The sequence below is a fragment of the Neovison vison genome, chromosome 1 (assembly GCF_020171115.1).
Source record: "Neovison vison isolate M4711 chromosome 1, ASM_NN_V1, whole genome shotgun sequence".
Lineage (NCBI taxonomy): Eukaryota > Metazoa > Chordata > Mammalia > Carnivora > Mustelidae > Neogale > Neogale vison.
Genome location: NC_058091.1, coordinates 256,838,937 through 256,858,341, shown reverse-complemented (window position 1 = coordinate 256,858,341; position 19,405 = coordinate 256,838,937). Strand labels below are relative to the sequence as shown.

General features: G+C 45.0%; 1 protein-coding gene across 4 annotated transcripts in view; it reads left to right on the top strand.

Moving 5' to 3' along the window:
• The window catches only part of KCNIP1 (potassium voltage-gated channel interacting protein 1), a 343,774-nt gene extending 333,358 nt beyond the window's left edge, over positions 1-10,416 (top strand). For all 4 annotated transcript variants that reach the window (XM_044229670.1, XM_044229678.1, XM_044229696.1 and 1 more), the window contains exons 4-8: positions 213-283; positions 951-1,058; positions 5,792-5,896; positions 6,773-6,835; positions 9,558-10,416. In XM_044229670.1, coding sequence (XP_044085605.1) covers positions 213-283; positions 951-1,058; positions 5,792-5,896; positions 6,773-6,835; positions 9,558-9,605 — 395 coding nt within the window. In that variant the 3' untranslated portion in view covers positions 9,606-10,416. The remainder of the gene's footprint in view (positions 1-212; positions 284-950; positions 1,059-5,791; positions 5,897-6,772; positions 6,836-9,557) is intronic.
• The last annotated feature ends 8,989 nt before the right edge of the window (positions 10,417-19,405 follow it).

Sequence of the window (19,405 nt, the reverse complement as noted above, 5' to 3'; positions counted from 1 at the left end):
GCAAGGGCCTGTCTTTGCTCTAAGAACTTCCCACCTAAACCGCAGGACAGCCACCTGGGTCCCGGTTTCCACAGTGGGTTTGCCCACACCCCCCTCCTCCTTCCCATCGCCCCAGCAGCACCCTCTTCTCTTTCTTACTGTTTCCAAGCATTCTCACTCCCTTCTGTGAAGCCCTGCCTCCCATCACCTGCCTTTCCTTCTGTGCCTTGCAGATGCCAGCATGTATGCCCATTACCTCTTCCATGCCTTCGACATCACGCAGACAGGCTCCGTGAAGTTCGAGGTACGTGTGTCTCTGAGGCCCGGGGCGCCACCACCTGCTGAAAGGACAGTCGGTTCACTTAATAAGCATTTCCCAAGCTAAGGGAATAAGCAGCTGCTTCCCCTCCCCTATAGGAGCTCAGGGCCCGGAGGGACTACAGATGATAAGAGCGGAATAGCTCCGGAGCCCATCGAGCTAACCGTGTGACAGACTTGAGGCTAGTGTCTTGCCTGGATTAACTCATTTATTCCCCACAGCAACCCTACAAGGTAGGGTTCTATGATTTATTACCAGTTTGCAGAAGAGGACAGTCAAGCAGAGAGATGGAGTGGTTTTCCCAAGGTCAAAGAGCTAGAAAGTGGTTAACAGAGGGATATGGACTCAGGAAGCCACTCTTAGGGTAACTGGAGCTGTGGGATAAGAAAATACCAGAGGAGGCTGTGTGGGCCTGAGTCTGGAGGTGGCAGCACATGCATTCTTCCTCAAAGAGACTCCATTCCCTTGAATGGGCAGGGTAGAGAGCGGAAGGGGGGCTGCTTTTGCTGACATAGGCCATGTCATTCAGGGGAATGTGGCCATGGGAGGTACCATTCTGTAAAAGTAGTCATGGACTCTGGCTGGAAGACAGAGCTGCAACCCACCCCATGGCTTGGTGGTTAATGTCATTTATGCCTCTCCCACTCGTCAGGACTTTGTAACTGCTCTGTCGATTTTGCTGAGAGGAACCGTCCATGAGAAGCTAAGGTGGACATTTAATTTGTATGACATCAATAAAGATGGATACATCAACAAAGAGGTAAGTGAGCGGAGGCTTGGGGCATGAAAGGACTACAGTGAAGGCATCTAATTATAAACAGAAAGCAGCCCCTGTCCCAGTACTGAGCATGGAATTGTCTGAATGAGGAGAGATCTGCTTTGGGACTAACAGAGCTGATTCCTGGCCAAAGGAAGGTCACCTTCGACCTCACCCATTGGTCCACCCTGCCCTGTTCCCAAGCACTCGAAAGGATTAAGCAGTTTCATTCATTGTCACTGTATCCCTTGTCTTCAACACACATTCCAAAGGGGTGTTGATGCTTTCAGCGTAGACTTCCTCTTCCCAGGCGCACTCACACTGAGCGGGTTGACAGCCACAAGTTAAAGCTGAGAGTTGGGATGGTGGAGTTGAAAACACCATCTAGAAGGGAGAAGGGAGATTTTTGAGGAAGCGGGGACTATAAAGGGATCATATTGGCCACAATCTATCTTGCCCACCAATAAAACCACGCAAGGGAATGATGGCAGGTGCGACTATCTCTAAACACAGCACAATTTATGAATCTCCACTGCTTGACACTTTATATTGTCAGATTTACACGTGGTGTCTAGACAATGAAACACCAACAGGTCTATCTCAGAACTTGTTTGGACATCTACTGTATCTTGGTCTCTCGGTTGCAGCTTGGACATAGTACCCAGTGACATCCCAGTCCCCAAGTGTCTATGCGCCAGGCACAGTGTCTAGAGCTACAGATTTTATCTCCAATCCCCGACTCAACCCCGTGAGCTTCTCTCTAACGTTCATTCCTCATTCATTCAGTCAAGCATTTGCTCATCTTCTATATGAGGGCTTATGAGGTGTCCTAGGCGCTGAAAATAAAGTGATGGATGATTCCCTGAGGGTAAAAACCCTAATATCCCCTAGTAACAGGTATGTCCAATGAATTCCAGTAAATTCAGATGATGGGTGGCCAATTAAAGTCACACAAAAGTAAGAAAATGTATAAATTCATCTGACACAGGATTTAAAAAATCACCTTACAGGGTTGCCGGGATGGCTCAGTCGGTTAAGCATCTGTCTTTGGCGCCATGATCTGGAGGTCCTGGGATAGAGTCCGTATCTGGATCCCTGCTCAATGGGGAACCTGCTTCTCTCTCTCCCTCTGCTCCTCCCCTCCACTCATGCTCACTCTCTCTCTCTCTCTCTCATATAAATAAATAAATAAATAAAATCTTTTTTAAAAAATAACAATCACCTTCTAAATAATATATATATTATGTCAATTTTGCAAATAATTTTATGCTTCCATGACTACTCATATATAGGATACTCCAAAATATTCAAATACTACTTCTCAAAATATATAAAGAAAGGACCCTAAAATGGGACTTGTAGCACAGCCTTCAACTTTGGTGCAGTCATAATTCCATCACTGAGTCACCTCTCTGACTCCAGCTCCCTCTTTCTTATTTGCAGACTAGACAAAATTGCTGCCATTAATACCTATCAGACCTCTCTAGATGGCAGAATTTTAAAAGTATCCATTAAAAGAAAAAGAAAGTGTAGATAAACAGCTTCCTAGAAAAGACAGCTGGAACTTCTCCTTGCAGTCATTTGGAGATAATCTCATCCAAATTATAGGCAATGAAAATCCTGAGAGAGTGATCAAAATTGGTCTTTAAGTCCTCTCTCTTAGTAAAGGTACTCAGGAAAGAACCCATAATAATGTGGATATGAAGCACTTCTGATGTCCACATTTTAAAACAAATACATGAATAGAGACATGTATCTCCTAGTTCTGTTTGCTGGAATGGCCTAAGACAATGACACCCTCTAGCAATGAGGATACCTTGCACCTGGACCTTGATTTCTGAACACCATACTCCAATTAAAGGAACCAGTCTCCTTGAAGAAGTTGGTGATTCCAGGACTGGGAACAAGAAAACACAAGATCGGCCTGGAGTACCTTGTAGTACTGGAGTGTTTAAAAAGAAAGAAAGGAAAGGATGGGACATGTCAAAAAGGTACAGGAATCAATCTAAAGGAGTTCCCAATCACCAAAACAGAACAATTTGAGCAACAAAATTTAAAGTGCTACTATTAGAGTATAAGCTTAAAAAAATAAGGAAAATGCCCATGAGTCCCTACTAAATTATATATACATAATTACAGATTATATATATTCAAATAATATGTGTTCAAATAAATAATAAATATGTATTTAAATAAATAATTGAATTCATAGATAAATGGGAGTTAAGAGACAACTCTTTCTTAAAGAAGAATTCCAATTAATAAATAAAGAAGGAATAAAGGAAATACAAAGTCAGCATTAGGCAAACATCACAGTAATAATTTTTGCAGGCACAATCCACTAAAAGATACTAAAATCAGAGGAGGAACTCGACAATAATCAAGTAATCAAGTAATCAAGGTTCACATCACCATCAATAAGATAAATTAACTCCAGATACCTCTTCGACATGATGTACCAAGAAAGACATAATGTCACTTCTAGGCTATTCTCGTCAAAAATGCATAACTTTAATCTTATCATAAGAAAGGCAGGAACTAACCCAGAGACATTCTACAAAATAACTGACCAGTACTCCTATCAGGAGTGTGTTGGTCTTGAAAGACAAAAAGTGAGAAACTGTCACAGGTTAGAGGAGACTAAGGGGACACAATGACTAGGTAGATGAGGGATCCTTAACCATAAAAGACACTAAGGGAAAATCTAATGCAATGGGAATAGGCTCCATAGTTTTGTTCACAGCCCAGCATGGCACTGTTGTAGCATTGTTAGTTCCCTGAGATGATCACCGGGCTGTGCTTTGGCAAGTTAGGAGAAGATGGGTCAAAGGTATACATGAATGCTCTGTTCTGTTTTTGTTCTTGTGTAAGTCCAATGTTATTAAAAATAGGTTAAAATGAATAAAAACAATAAAATGAGCACATGGAATGAGGAGGAGCAGACAAGGAACCCAGGAGAGAGGTTGTCCCCTGGGTCTCCATAGACACTATTTCAAAGATCTCAAAGACAGAGCTGTCCTCCTATACCCAATTTCCTGCATTCCAAGGAGGGGCCATGGAATACTTTGCCTGGCCAGTGTGATCAGAACAACTCAGAGCCACTCAACAGTTATTGGGCTCCTAGTCCATGCAGAGACCTTATCAATGAAGGATTGAACATATGTCCTCATGAGCTCACAGTCTTGAGGAAACAGAGCTACACTAATAACAAAAACAACTTAACTCCTTTAACAAGTAGGTAATGATCACTTATTCTGTATTGGGAAGCACTGAGAGATGAGAAAGAAAATGTGACAGGATTTGTACCATTTATCAGGCCACATAGAACAAGAATGACCCTGTAGAAAGTGGTCTTTGGGTTACAAAGATAAAAGATCATCAACATAAACTAGCTTAAATTGAGAGGTTGCCTGTAAAGATATAACCAGTCTGATGGAACAGATACAATCCCCATTGAAGAAGGTTGTTAGTCTCCAATCTCACACTCTCTCTCCCCTCACCTCTTCTTTCCTCTCTCCTCCCTTACCCTCCTCCAACACTGCTGACATCACGATGACCACACTCTCCTCAGCAGGAAGGACACCTTCAAGTTGCTAGCAACATAAGGGTGGGGAGGCACAAGAGGAGGTTTTAGTTTCTAGGGTAACCAATCTGAGACACTGCCCCTCTGGGGCTTCTCCCAGTCTTTGTAACCATCTGTCTTCATGTAGTTTTCTCAGAGAGCCTCTGAGTGTGAGTGTGTATATGGGTGTGTGAGAGAAAGAGTGTGTGTATGTGAGACTGTGTGTGTGTGTGAGAGATAGAAAGAGTATGCATGTCAGAGTGTATGTGAGTGAGTGCATGTGTGTGAGAGAGTATGTGTATATGGGTGTAAGGGAGATTCTGTGAGTGTGTATGTATGTGTGAAAGAGATTGTATGTGTATGTGTGTGCGTGTGTGTGTGTGTGTAGGTGCCCATGTGTGTGCTCATGGGAACATTTCTTGCCCCCCCCAGCCCCACCTCCCTTTTCCTCGCTCTATTCCTTTTTTCTCCTCTCCCCTCTTCTCTTTCTCCCTACATTTTTCTCATCTCTTCTACCTTCTATTTGCTCCATTCTACTCCTCACAGAAGTTCTACTCTTCTGCAGAAGCTTTTGGTGTCTGCTGTCACTTAACCTTAGCTAAATCCTGGAAAGCGCTTGCCTGTGTCACCGACTCTGGCCCTAACTCCACTTGACCTTCGAGCTCCAGGTTCTATCACTCCTGATCACGTTTCTGTGCTTCATCATTTAAACTTCTCAAGAGAGAAGAACAGAGTAGCTCAGCTTTAGTCAGATGTCCACCTTTGTTCCAATTAGCTGTGGTCACAGAGACAGATCACCCAGGAAAAACACAGCCACTTGGGCCCAACCATTCAAAGAACAGTGGAGAGGGGAGAGGGTCTTCCCAAAATGGGGTGTGGGTTCATCAGTACACAAGCATGTTCATTCCAATCCCACACTCACTGAGGATAATGCTCAAGAAAACGTAACCTACCCAAGAGCTTCTGAAAGCAGAGAATTTTCCACTGCCCTCGCTCTAAGAGGAGGTTCCCAGAATATAGCCCTTTCAGCATGCTTTCTAACTCCCTCTCATCAGCTAGAGAGAATCCTTTTAATCACCTTCATTCACAAGGGTGACAAGGAGCCCCCAGTTCTCACCTAAAAAAGAGCTTGACCTCATGGTTCCCACGCTGTGCTTCCCTATCATCTTTCCAGGAAATGATGGACATCGTCAAAGCCATCTATGACATGATGGGGAAATACACTTACCCTGTGCTCAAAGAAGACACTCCGAGGCAGCATGTGGACGTCTTCTTCCAAGTAGGTGCACACACACTGTGCGTGAGCTTTAAGCCCAATGGATTCCAGTCAACCCACAAGCATCTGAGCAAGTGGTGTGTGTCCAACTCTGTGCTAAGTATTGCAGAAGCCAGGAAAGAATTACAAGATGTGTTCACCTCTAAGTAAACAGATGATCTCATTTTGCAGGCAAATATATACTATAGAACAGGGAAGTATATTAGGAAGTATAAATGCTATAGTATAGACACTAAGTTCCATAAAAATTCTTGGTGGAGCAGAATAGCGAGAGAAGATGTCATTAAGCACATATATGTAGGTGTTAAGGCTTTATGTCTGGGGAGTAATGGAAAATAAAGTTGGAAACAAGGGTGGGCTGGATTGAGATCTTTAATTGAGGAGGTTTAGCCTTGATTGGGTGACTACAGTTACTCTATGACTAGAAGAGTTGTATGACCACAGTGGTTTTCAGTAAAAGACTAAGCTAGTCTCAAGATTCTGTAGCCAGAAAATAATGGAATAATCAGGTCTTCTAACTCCTTAGAGTATTTCTTTAACATATTGCATTAAATTTTATGTCTGGTAAAGGGTGAAAAAAAAAGACTAAACTAGTGGTACAGTTTTGAAGATGTCTGAGCTCATTCTTGTCTAATCCTCTCACTTTGCAGATGGGAAAAGCAGAGGCTCATAGAGGCTAGAGTCTGGGGAAGACGTATTAGGGTGTCAGCAGAATTATCTGATAATGTGGTAATGAGAGCCTAGAGCAAGTCTTTCCATCTCAAGGAAGCTCATGGGTGTCAAAGTGCTGTAATCAGGCCCTTTGCTCTCTTAGCAAAGAGCAAGTTTTGAAATGCAGATTACCAAGTTTGTTAAAGTTCTTCCTGTTGTGTCTTCTAGAAAATGGACAAAAATAAAGATGGTATCGTGACTTTAGATGAATTTCTTGAATCCTGTCAGGAGGTAAGTAAGGAGAGACCTCAGAATATAAAATCTCTAGATCTGGGAAAGGAAATCTGGGGGCTGAGGGCCTGCAGGAGGGAGGGAATGAGAAACCTGTGGCCTCAGGTCAGAGCCACTACCGCCACCCCCACCAACAGCAAACTCAGAATTCCAGCTCCCTCCCCTCCTGCAACTGGCCTGTGGTTGGTCCTAGCTAAACACAGTCTGAGCCAGACAGCCTGAGCAGGATATGGGCTGGGGTGGATGTGAAAGCCCAAAGGGGGGGTCTCTGGGAAACCAAAGACTTCCCAAGTGGGCAACACTCATTTTTTAACCTGCTTCTGGCTCAATGACCCACTCCTCAAACTACAAGGGAGTATATGGAGGAAAAACCCTAAAGCTGTAATTCTCAAGCCATAGTGTGGCCAAAATTGCCTAAATGATTCTGAAAATGAACACTAGATGGCTGGGGGTGGCAGGTGCGGGGATGGGGCGGCGGGGAGGGAGGGGGATGTGGACTGTAGAGATCTTTGTTTTAACACAAATGCCCTGGGGATCAAGGCTTCTAAAACTTTAATGGGCAAACCAATGTCCTTGAAGATCTGGTGAAAATGCGGATTCTAATTCAATAGGTCTGGAGAGGAGTTTGAGATGCTACATTTCTAAAGGTCTCCCAGGTCACACTGGTGCTGCAGGTGCTAGGACCACAGTTTCTTTCTTTCTTTCTTTTTTTTTTTTTTTAAAGATTTTATTTATTTATTTGACAGACAGAGATCACAAGGAGGCAGAGACAGGCAGAGAGAGAGGCAGAGAGAGAGGAGGAAGCAGGCTCCCTGCTGAGCAGAGAGCCTGACGTGGGGCTCGATCCCAGGACCCTGGGATCATGACCGGAGCCGAAGGCAGATGCTTTAACCCACTGAGCCACCCAGGCGCCCCTAGGACCACATTTTCATTTGTTGAAAGGATAGACTAGCCCAGAGTCTCTGTCAGAAACTGAACTGGGAACAGCTACTTTAGAAAAATGTGTTTCCAACCCCACCTTATTTCAGAAAAGTACCAGTCACCCTGAGCTCACCCAGTAAGAACAGCAGATGCATGAAAGCAGGAGAGAAGTTATCAACGGGTACTGAGGACCTACCAAGTTTCAGGTGTATGCATGACCTTCACAACAGCCCTGAGAGGCAGTGGAGCTATATCCAGGGTGGTATTCAACATATTCAGTAATGAGAGTGGACTGAGAATTGACCACTTTTAACTGACCTTGACCAATGCCATGGAGCAGTGCCCTAAAGGGACCTTTCAAACTTGCCAGCCTGTTAACTGATGGATCTTTGGATGCTCCCGGGATCCTGGGCCAGTTCCCAGATAGACAGAGGGTAAGATGCTCAGTGGGAGGCTCAGGTCAGCAGTTACTTACCAACAGGGCTAGTAATATTTCAACATGATAATCATGAGCTGGGCGATGGGCAGTATTGATCACGCCCGTTTTAAAGAAAAGAAAACTGAGACTTTGCAAAGTTAAGAAATATGGCTAAGGCACAGTAGGTGACAGAGATCAGAGACAGGTATCAAAACTATAATTTAGAGGGAAATTGGAAGGGGAGATGAACCATGAGAGACTATAGACTATGAAAAACAATCTGAGCGTTTTGAAATGGCAGGAGGTAGGAGGTCGGGGGAGCCAGGTGGTGGGTATTATGGAGGGCACGTATTGCATGGAGCACTGGGTGTGATACATAAACAATGAATTCTGTTACACTGAAAAGAAATAAATTTTAAAAAACAAAAACAAAAACAAAAAAAACTATAATTTATCAAAACTAACACAAAAGGAAATAGAAAATCTGAATAGTCCTATGTATGTTAAAGAAACTGAGTCTGTAATTTAGAATTTTCCCATAAAGAAAATGGCAGACACGGATGTCTTATTCTGTAAATTATTTCAAACTCTTTCCAAGGAAGAAATGATATTAATCTCATACAAACTCAGAGAATAGAGAAAGAGGAAAAACTTCTCAACTTGGTTTATGAGGCTATCATAACCCTAATATGAAAATATGACAAGCCTATTACAAAATAAGAAAATGTTCAAGCTAATATAATCCCTCTGGATATAGGTGTGAAAAATCAAACCAGTAATATGTAAAAAAAAAAAAAGTTTATTACAGGAACACCAGTTTTGTTTAGTGTTCAAGAATCAATATAATTAATAACATAATAGAGTTTAAAAAACCACAATCATCTCAGTAGATGTTGAAAAATCATTTGATAAAATGCAGTTGAGCAGAGTTTCTTAAAAGAAGTAAAACTCACTGTTTCCCTTGATAATTTACTTCTTATAAATTTCTTAAGGCCAGGGAACCTGGGTGGCTCAGTCAGTTAAGTGTCTGCCTTCAGCTCAGGTCAGGATCCCAGGGTCCTGGCATCGAATCCCGCATCAAGCTCCCTGCTCCGTGGGGAGCCTGTTTCTCCCTCCACCTCTGCCTCTCCCTCTTTCTCTCTCTCATGAATAAATAAATAAAATCTTCTTTTTTTTAATTCCCCAAGGCCAGAGAAGGTGCTTCTTGCCTTGAATTGATAGTCACTCTCTAGGCCCCCACTGCTTACTCCTGTTTCTTGTGCCCTTGCAGCATTCTTTCTGCATGGGAAACCCACACTGGAGACGTGCTCACCATTACAGACCTTCTCAGGGAGGAGCCTCAGAGAGTTCTAAACATTCTCTTTTCATCCTCTTCCCCTCCAGGATGACAACATCATGAGGTCCCTCCAGCTGTTCCAAAATGTCATGTAACTGTGGACTTAGCCGTCCGGCTCTCAGAGACGTTGTACCGAACAACCACCTCTTAACACCTCGATCTGCCCTAGTTCTGACTTTGCAAACCGACTCTTGGGACAGAAACACCTTTTACATTTTGGAAGAATTCTCCGCTGGAGACTTTCTATGGAACCCAGCATCATATGGCTCAGTCTCTGATTGCCAGCTCTTCCTACTCCGTCTTCTTGAGAGAGAGAAGATGAAACTGGGTTTGTTTTGGAAGCATGCTCATCTCTTCATGCTGCTGCCCTGTGGAAGGTCCCTCTGCTTGAGCTTAAACAGTAGTGCACGCTTTTCTGCTTGCGTGTCCCAGCCCACTGCCTCCAAGTCCAGCAGACCTTGATGTATCCGGAAGCAAGATGACCTGAGCCAAATGCACACCATCCTCTGATGGCCTCCCAAACCAATGTGCCTGTTTCCCTTCTTTTGGTGAGAAGAATGAGCATTCTACAGAACAATACGAATCCATATATGACCAGATTGGGAGAGCCAGCATTTAACATATATAGGATAAAACTGAATTCTTAAGCATGGCATTGTCTGGTGACACAAACTACCCACGTCCTTTGTTTCCAGAGACAAGAACCAATAATTCTTTCTCACACTGGCATCTGTGCTGGTAGTGCAAGTCCCTTGATGTGTCCAGGAAGAGAATCAATGTCCAGTTGTCCATGCCCTCACTCCATCTCCTGCTAGAGCCCATCACTGCATGCCCATCCCAGAAAGCCCAGAATGCCTGCAAATTGTAATTTTATACCATGTTCTAATCAATAAACAGAACTGTTTCTTACAATCTTTATCTTCATTTTTTTCCATGACTCAATTGGGCAGGAGAGGTAAGCTGTGAAAAGGGAAGGCTCACCCGCTCAGTTGGCATCCAGTTATTAGTACTTGCTTGGTGCCAGACCCAGTGCCAGTTGTCATCTTCAGCTGCCCCCCAGAAAGCATCCTATTTAAATGCAAATACTGTGACTATAAGCAAGTAGGTCTTTGAGATGAGACCTCTCACACCTTCCTTCCAACAAGATTACCAGTCTCAAGAACTTCTGCTGTAGAAAGTCCAGAGTCACATGTGATATGGTTGGGGATACAGAGTTGAAAAGGTGGCCAGAACCTCCTGCTGAGGGCCTTGGGGTCCAAGGGTTGATCAAGTAGCTTCAGCCAAAAGCAGCAAATTATTACTTACACTGGACACTATGTCTTAGAGTCCCCATTTAACATCACATTTAAAAAGATGAAGAGTTAACCAAGACATTCTCGGAAGGAAAGTGGTTTACTGAACACCTATTACGTTCCAGGTGTGCACTAGGGGCTTATATACATGATCTCATTTCACACTGATGTCGAGCACTCTGGGAGACAGAGTCCTCATTTTCCTGGTTCTAACACTGAACCTTGGAGGTAAGGGCACCTGCCTGGAGTAGCACAGCTCCATAGAGATTGAACTCTTCCCACTCTATCATAGAGACTTCCTGCCAAGGGATTCTGTCTCTCCCCCAAGGAACTGAAGGTACCACACACAAATCTCATTCATCTGTAGTCAGTTCAAAGAGGCATGGGCATTCTATGAATCCAAATAGCAGATGAAGAAACAGATTCAGTGAAGGGGAAAGCCGTAACTACCCATGGGCCACTAGCAAGAGCAGGCCCCCACAAGCCACACGTGTGCACAATACTCCCAGTCTGATTGCCATTGACTACAATTTCTCATGAATGGAAACTGTAGAGGATGTGGCTCTGTTTCTCTGGGCTTCTTGTGTGCTGCCATGTGGTCATCTTGGGCTGCTAGACATGTGGCCAGCCCCTAGTAAGTCATACATACACTTAAGCCCAAGTAGAGGATCTGTACTTGTGAACCTTCTCATATTGGGGCGGGGGGGGGGTCTGAACCTGCATCAGGAGGCTATACAGTGTCTCGGCCATGGTTCTCCACCTTGGCTGAATATCAGGATCACCCGGGAAACTTTGAAAAATGCGAGTGACAGGGTCTCACCTCAGACCAATTGAAGTAGAGTCTCTACCAGTGAGGCCCAGACATCAGGATTCTTTAGAATCTGCTCAGGTGATTATAATGTGCATTCAGAGCTAAGGTGGGGAACTGACCACACCCAGTGCTAAGACTGGAGCACATGATCTGAGCCAACCCCCAAACTATAATGATTGGTTTAGGGATTGGCTTGTTACCTAACCCAGTCCAAAAAGCATGAATCACAAGGTCATGCTGGGAACAAGAGGAAAAAGATTGTCTTTCTCCTACTGGACATGAATAGGATTGTATGCAGTCGTAGAACATGTTGGTAGTGACTTAGGAATTCTGAGGGAGTATCTGTTAACCAAGGAGCAGATAAGCCAGAATCACAGAAGGCAAGGCAGAGAAGTTTAAACAAAACAAAACACAAGAAAAACACCAAAAAACCGTGATTAGATGCTTAGCTTCTGGATCAAGCTGGATCTGAAGCTAAGATGCCTCTGACCTTTTCAGATGCTTGTGTTAGATACCTATATAAGGTCTAGACCAGTGTATCTCTACTTTGGCTGTCTATCATAAGCACATGGGGAGCAGAGAAGGGGAAACGAAGAACCTCTACAAGTGGGCCACTATGCTTTAGAAGTTCTCCAGTGTACACCCAAGGCTAAAAGCCCCTGCTATCAAAAAGTGGAAGGGCTGGTACCCTTCTTCCTGTTCTGGCTAGACTACAGGAAATCCAATTCAGTCCTGAACACCCAATATCAAGAGGAAAATCAGCATCTGGAGATATTCGGAGAGAAATCAGGATGGAAGAAAGATTCAAAATTGGTCCCAAGATGGATAATCAACAGAAAGAAAGTTGTCCTCCAGATGGGGAGGGGGAAGCAACCTGTTGCAGCAGTCACAAGGGTATGGGTCACCATTCATCAAAGCTTTTAATAAAGGAAAAATTCAACACCCCAAAACCAGATAATACAATCCAAAAGACATGAATAGACATTTCTCCAAAGAAGACATGCAGCTAACCAACAGACACATGAAAAGATGCTTAACATCATCGTCAGAGAAATGCAAATCAAAACTATAATGCAATATCACCTCATACCTGTCAGAATGGCTAAAATCAAAAACACAAACAATGTGTCAGCAAGAATGTGGGAAAAAGGGACCCCTTGGGCACTGTTGATGGGAATGCAAACTAGGGCAGCCGCTGTGGAAAACAGTATGGAGCATCCTCAAAAAGTTAAAAGCAGAACTACCTTATGATCCAGTAATCACACTACTGGGTATTTACCCAAAGAATATGAAAATACTAATTCAAAAGGATACATGCCCCCATGTGTTTATAGCAGCATTATTTGCAACAGCCAAATTATGGAAGCAGCCCAAGTGACCATCAGTTGATGAATAAAGATGTGGTGTATAGACACAATGGAATATTACTCAGTGATCAAAAATAGTGAGATCTTGTCGTTTGCAACAACATGGAAGGTGCCAGAGGGTATCATGCTAAGCAAAAGAAGTCAGTGTGGAAAGACATAAACCATGTGACATCCCTCACATGTGGGATTTAAGAAACCAAACAAATGAACAAATTAAAAAAGAGACAAACCAAAAAACAGACTCTTAGCTCTAGAGAACAAAGTGACGGTCACCAGAGGGGAGGGCGCTGGGGGCCTGGGTGAATCAGGTGAAGGGGATTAAAAAGTGCCCTGGTGAGGAGCTCCAGGAGATGTATGAAACAGCTGAATCATTTTATTGCACACCTGAAACTAAAATCATGCTGTATGTTAACCATATTGGAATTAAAATTTAAAACTTAATTAAAAGAGTGATATTAAAACAAACAAACAAAAAGCTTTTAATAAAGGAACAAGGGGGAAATAAACACTGCAGTTTCCAGGGGAGCACAGAAACAGAGAGAGGCCTGTGCTTTGTGAACCCGTGTATCTCTCAGCACTTGGGCTACTAGAGAAAAAAGGCTCTCCGCTCAGAACACCCGCCTCCAACCTGTCCTCCTGGAGGGATCCTGCTCCTCCTGAATCATCCTACACGTGGTCATTGTCTGCCAGTAACCGTGCCCACTGATGGGGATTCATCTAGGTAGCAGAGAGAGTGTTACTGCCCAGTTGGACTGAGCTGTGCCCCCTGGAAATGCCTGGGACTTCAGCTGTAACTCTGACTGTCCCAGATAGACACTGGCCGGGATGGCTGCACTCTGCCTGTGAGAGGGCAGGCCAGAAGAATCAGGTAGTTAACACCTCCTTGGAGCAGCCCTTAACCAATGGCTGACAAGAGCTGGTGTGTAAATACCCCTTTCCTTTCCATAGGAAGAACTCTGGGGCGCCTTCTATACCATCTCCCAGACTTCTCCAGTAGAACTGAGCCCTAGGAACACACAGCAGTAATATAACAGTGTGCCCCCACTTATTGGCCCCCTTCCCTCTCCTCTCTCGTTTCCTGTACTCCCCTACCATTGCTTCTCGGATTCCCTCCCAGATCAGCTCCTAGATCCCACAGCCTTGTCCTCAGTGTTGGCTTCTGGAGGAACCTAACCTAAAATGCTGAACGGGACAGATACGTGTCCTGCTCTCACGAACCTTGTATCCAGTGGGAGTAAATAGACCATAAATAAAAATGTTTCCAGTAAAGTGACGTGAAGAGAATACGTTTGTGACATGGTAGAGAGTGACCAGGGTGGCCGGGGAGGCTACTCTAGCCAGCGTGGGGAGGGATGGCTCCTCTGAGCTGATCTTGACATGATCTCAGGTAGGCCAGGGGTGGAAAGGATCACTAGGCATTTACAGAAAACCTGGGCCTACACCTGCTATCATTTCTTGCTCAGGCTTTCAAGAGTCTATCCCTTGTTCCAATACAGAAATAATGCCTGGAAATACGGAATCCCACTACGAGCCGTCCTGTGGTCCTCTAACATCACATCTCTAAGTAAATCCTCTGAGAAGAGGCCAGCAAAGCCCCTTGGAGAGGTTCCCGGGAGGAAGTGTAGATGGGAATGGGGACCACTGTTCGGTGCCAGGTTGTCTGTGGATGATATCCTGCTTGAATCTCACAACAACTCTGTGAAGTAGGAATTCAAGGCACCTGTTTTTCAGATGAAGAAATGATGCCCCAAGACATGGAGGGACCTGCCCACACAGCTGGAAATGGGCTTAAAAGCATGCCAAGCTTCAAAATCTCTGCCCAGCTCCATTTCTTAGAGAGCATGAAGACCATTCTCCACCTCTTCCTAAAATGAGCTCTAATGATATACAAACACCAGAAGGTGTTGGAAAGCAGCTGCCATGAAATCTATTAGTAAAAAGCAATGAAAACAAGTCCATGAATTCAAGCCAAATTACTCTTCCTCTATAGGGAATAATGCCAAGGACATGTGCAAAGATGCCCATATGGATTTCTTAGAGGAGCTGAAATCAGCATGTCCCACCACATCAAAATAGTGACTGCCTAAAGACCAAAAAATTCAGATCTTGAAGATCAGGGGGAAATCCTAGGAGCAGCCAGCCCCACTAAGTGGACTTTTGAAGACCCATGAGACTCTTGGGGAGCTGGCTGCACTCCCAGTTCTAGAATGGAATACTTGACCTATACTAAGCCAATCATTTCTCCCATGCCTCTGGCCACAGTGACTGGTTCAGGGGTAGCTTAAGACCTAAGCCAATACAAACAGCATGAATTTTAGAGTCATTACTGAAAACAATGAAACAAAGTCACTCTTCCCTGCTGGACATGAATGAATAAGCACATAGCCCTGAGACATATAGGCAATCATTTTGTAACCCGCAGGGAAGCCAATCTATAGATAGACATCATACCACAGAAGGCAGAGAGATGAAACAAATGGACTCTATGATTTCATTGAACTGCTGGATCAGACTTCACCTGAAGCTACTTTTACCTCTGGTGGTTTGTGCTGTGGACAACAATAAATTAATTTTTTATTATTTAAGGCAGTTGGAATTGAACTTTCTGCCACTTGCAACTTGACTCATGATAACTGATCCCCCATGACTTCATGTAATAGATGGGGCAGCCAAAGTCCACAGGTACAAAGCTGGTTGGTAGCAGAACTTGGACCAGAAATCTAGTCTAGTGCCATATCCACTGTGCTGTTCTGCCATCTACTCTGTGCCCATAATATAACAAGAATATTAAATATCATTTATGGAGCAATTATTGCATGCTAACTAGTTCACATGTATCCAATTCTCACTACCTTGAGGTTGTTTCTGTTATTAATCCCATTTACTAATGGGGAAACTGGAGCTCAGACATTTTAAGTAACTTAGCCATGATACAATAACTAGTAAGTGACAGAAAATTTGAACTCACGACTTTCTGACTGCTGCACTTAACCGCTAAGCCAGAAACTGCCAGGTTCAATGAGTATATGGAGCCAGGTGATTAAAGAAATTAGTGGCGAATGCCCAGGATAAAGGAGGCAATTACGTCACAGCTCTAGGGACTGATGTCATGTTGTCAAAATGTGGGTCCAGTTATTGGACCTAACAATTCTTCAAGTAAAGTTGAAAATCTGGACTTGCATGTGAAATCCCCTAACTTTTGTAGTCTGGCAACTCATTCAGTGACAGCGAAAGACCCAACCAAACAAGGGTAGCAGATGCACTTGGCACAGGGGGTGGCACAGAGCATTCCAGAATTTGCAACCTCTGCATTAAATTCTATTACTACATATTCCCCTGGTAATACATCAGGCCAGTGCCAACTGTCCTTCAACAAGTAAATGGTAGGGGCACCTGGATGGCTCAGTAGGTTAAAGCCTCTGCCTTCGGCTCAGGTCATGATCCCGGGGTCCTGGGATTGAGCCCCACACTGGGCTCTCTGCTCAGCAGGGAACCTGCTTCCTCCTCTCTCTCTGCCTGCCTCTCTGCCTACTTGTGATCTCTATCTGTCAAATAAATAAATAAAATCTTTTAAAAAGAACACAAGTAAATGGTAAACAAACTGTGGTATATCCCTACAATGGAATAAAACCCAGCAGTAAAGAAAAATGAATTCTTGACGTACACAACAACATGAATGAATCCCAAAATAATTATGCTGATGAAAGAAGCTGGACCAAGAAAAAGGTACGTACTGTATGTTTCCATTAATATAAAGTTCGAGAAATTGCCAACTAATCTATAGTGACTGGAAGGGGATCAGTGGTTGTCTGGGGATGGGGAGAGGTAAAAGAGATTACCAAGGGGCAAGAAGAGACTTTTGAGAGTGATGGTTGTGTTTATCATCTTGATTGTGTGATGGTTTCATGAATGGATACACGTATCAGATATATTATACCCTTTAAGTATGTGTAGTTGATTCCATGTCAACTTAAAATTGTTTAAAAAAAGTTTTAATCTAGGATCCCGCACCACACCACCAACACCTTTCGTGTTTCATGGGCTATCCACTGAACTGGGACCCCTGACCTCCATGAGAAGTACTTTGCATTAATTAGCCTCATCATCCTACCTTTCCTGGTGTTTCTTCTGGTCAGTTCATTCCCAGCCAAGTTCCTGCAGCTACATCACATCCGTCCCATTCCCACCAGGAAAGCTCCAAATCCAGTCCCATCTCTCCTGCTCTCCTCCCAAAGCCCAGTCAAGGCCCTTTATCCAAACTAGAAGGTCTGATGAGGGGCAAGGATTTTGTGGCAGAAGGTTATGAGCTAAGAGTATCCAATCCTTCCATCTCCTAAACCCCCACTCCCCGTGCAGTCTAAGGCACCAAAGCCCCTCGCTGTTAATGCCAACACAGAATAGGTATATGCTTGGGGAAAGATGGAGAAAGACAGACTATCATGGATTCTATCAAGGAGAGAAGTCTTTGTGTGGTAAATATAGGCCCACTGTGAGGACTAGTTTTATGTGTTAACTTGGCTAGGCCATGGTACCATGGTCAAAGGTATTTGGTAGATGTGATTAACATTGAACTCAGTAGCCTTTTTTTTAAATTTTTTTATTTTTTATAAACATATAATATATTTTTAACCCCCGGGGTACAGGTATGTGAATAGCCAGGTTTACACACTTCACAGCACTCAACATAGCACATACCCTCCCCAATGTCCATAACCCCACCCCCAAACTCAGTAGCCTTTAAGTAAAGCAGACAATTTTCACTATGTGGTGGGCCTCATCCAATCAGTGAAATACCTTAAAAGGAAAGACTAAAGTCCTGGGAAGAAATTCAGCCTCCAGAACATACGAGAATTAAATATTTTTGGATCAGGAAAAAGGAACTATGAAAGGGGACTCTCTGTTGAGCACCTAGGGCACGGTGTAAAGGGAGAGGACCACCTCTCTCAATCACCTGCCACATGCCTACCTAGCACCTTGGAGCAGCACCTCATTTAGTATTGGAACATCCTCTGGGATAATCCTCTTTTCCTGATGGGAAGAGCTCAACCAGGTGAAATCACATGACCAAGGGTATTAATAATTAATAGGTACAGAACTTAAAATAATAATGATAGAGACAGCATTTACTGTGCTTGTAATGAGCTAGACACCATTCTGAGTGCCTAATACACGTCATTTCATTTCATCTTCACAACCCCAAATCACTCTACGTGCACTCCTGACCTGGCCACTTCTGACTCCGACGACTCCTGGGCACTGCTGTGGGCACTCTGAGGATTGGCAGTCCTGGAAGGCTTTCATCAGGTGGGAGCTGGAGAGACCGACTGGCGGGACACGAGAGGACCCCAAGTCGGGAGGGGTGTCAGGAAGCGACGGTGTGTTTGCAGGACAACGGCAGGCCAGGGACCCAGGGTGGACGGCCTTGGACGCCAGGCTAGGGAAACTGGGCTTTCCCTGGAGGTGGCAGAGAGCCACGGCGGGGCTCCAAGGAGCTGCGGAGGAGAAACGAAGTGCGGGCTGGAACGAGCGGAGCGGGGAGGGAGGGTGCCTCCAGAAGCCCAAGGGGGAAAGCTCCGGGAGCGGGGGTGAGCCGGCCGGTGAGGGGACCCAGGAACTAACGACGGAGTGGGACAAGGTGTGAGACCTGAGGGACGATGCAGAGGACGTGGTGATGGGTTGGAGCTAAGAGATGAAGACGCAGGCGGCACGTGGGGCCTGGAAGCGCCCGCTGGCCAGCCCTCGCCGGGTGACGGAGCCTGGGAGGCCCACGGGCTGGGAGAGCGCGGCGGGTGCTGCGCGGCCTGGCGCCGCTAGATGGCGTAGGCGCCCCGTCGAACGCGTCGCCGGACCCTCCGCTCGAGCCTCACGTCCGGAAGGGCCGCAGGGGTGAGCCGCTGCGGGTAGAAGGACGCACCCCACTTCTCCTAACCCCCAGCCTTGGCCGGCTTTGGGAAGCTCCGCCTGCACGGGTACAGGGCCCCGCGCTTCCAAGGGCCCGGCGCCTAGTGTCACGCTCTGCTACCACCGAAAATGTGCGAACGGGAACATCGGCACTTTCTTCATCTTTGCATCGGGCCCTGCAAATTCTGCAGCAAGTCCTACCGGGAACTTTCTGCTTTCAGCACTTTCCCGTTCTGACTCATTGATTCTGTCCCATGCTGCAGTGAACTGAGGATATGGCTCCATTTTGTAGACCAAGAAACTGAGGCTCGGAGAGGCAATGAGACCTGTCCAAGATCACATACGGGGAGTTGATGTGCGGAGGCGGCTCTTGGGACCCCAAGTGCAGTGCCCACACTGGAAGCTGCCCACGGCAGTCACAGCCCCTCCTAGGCCCAGACAAAGGCCTCTGACCACTGCCCCCAGGCAGCTTCTTTCAGTCCCACCTGGTGCTCAGAGGCTGAGAGGAGGCTGGGATGAAGGAT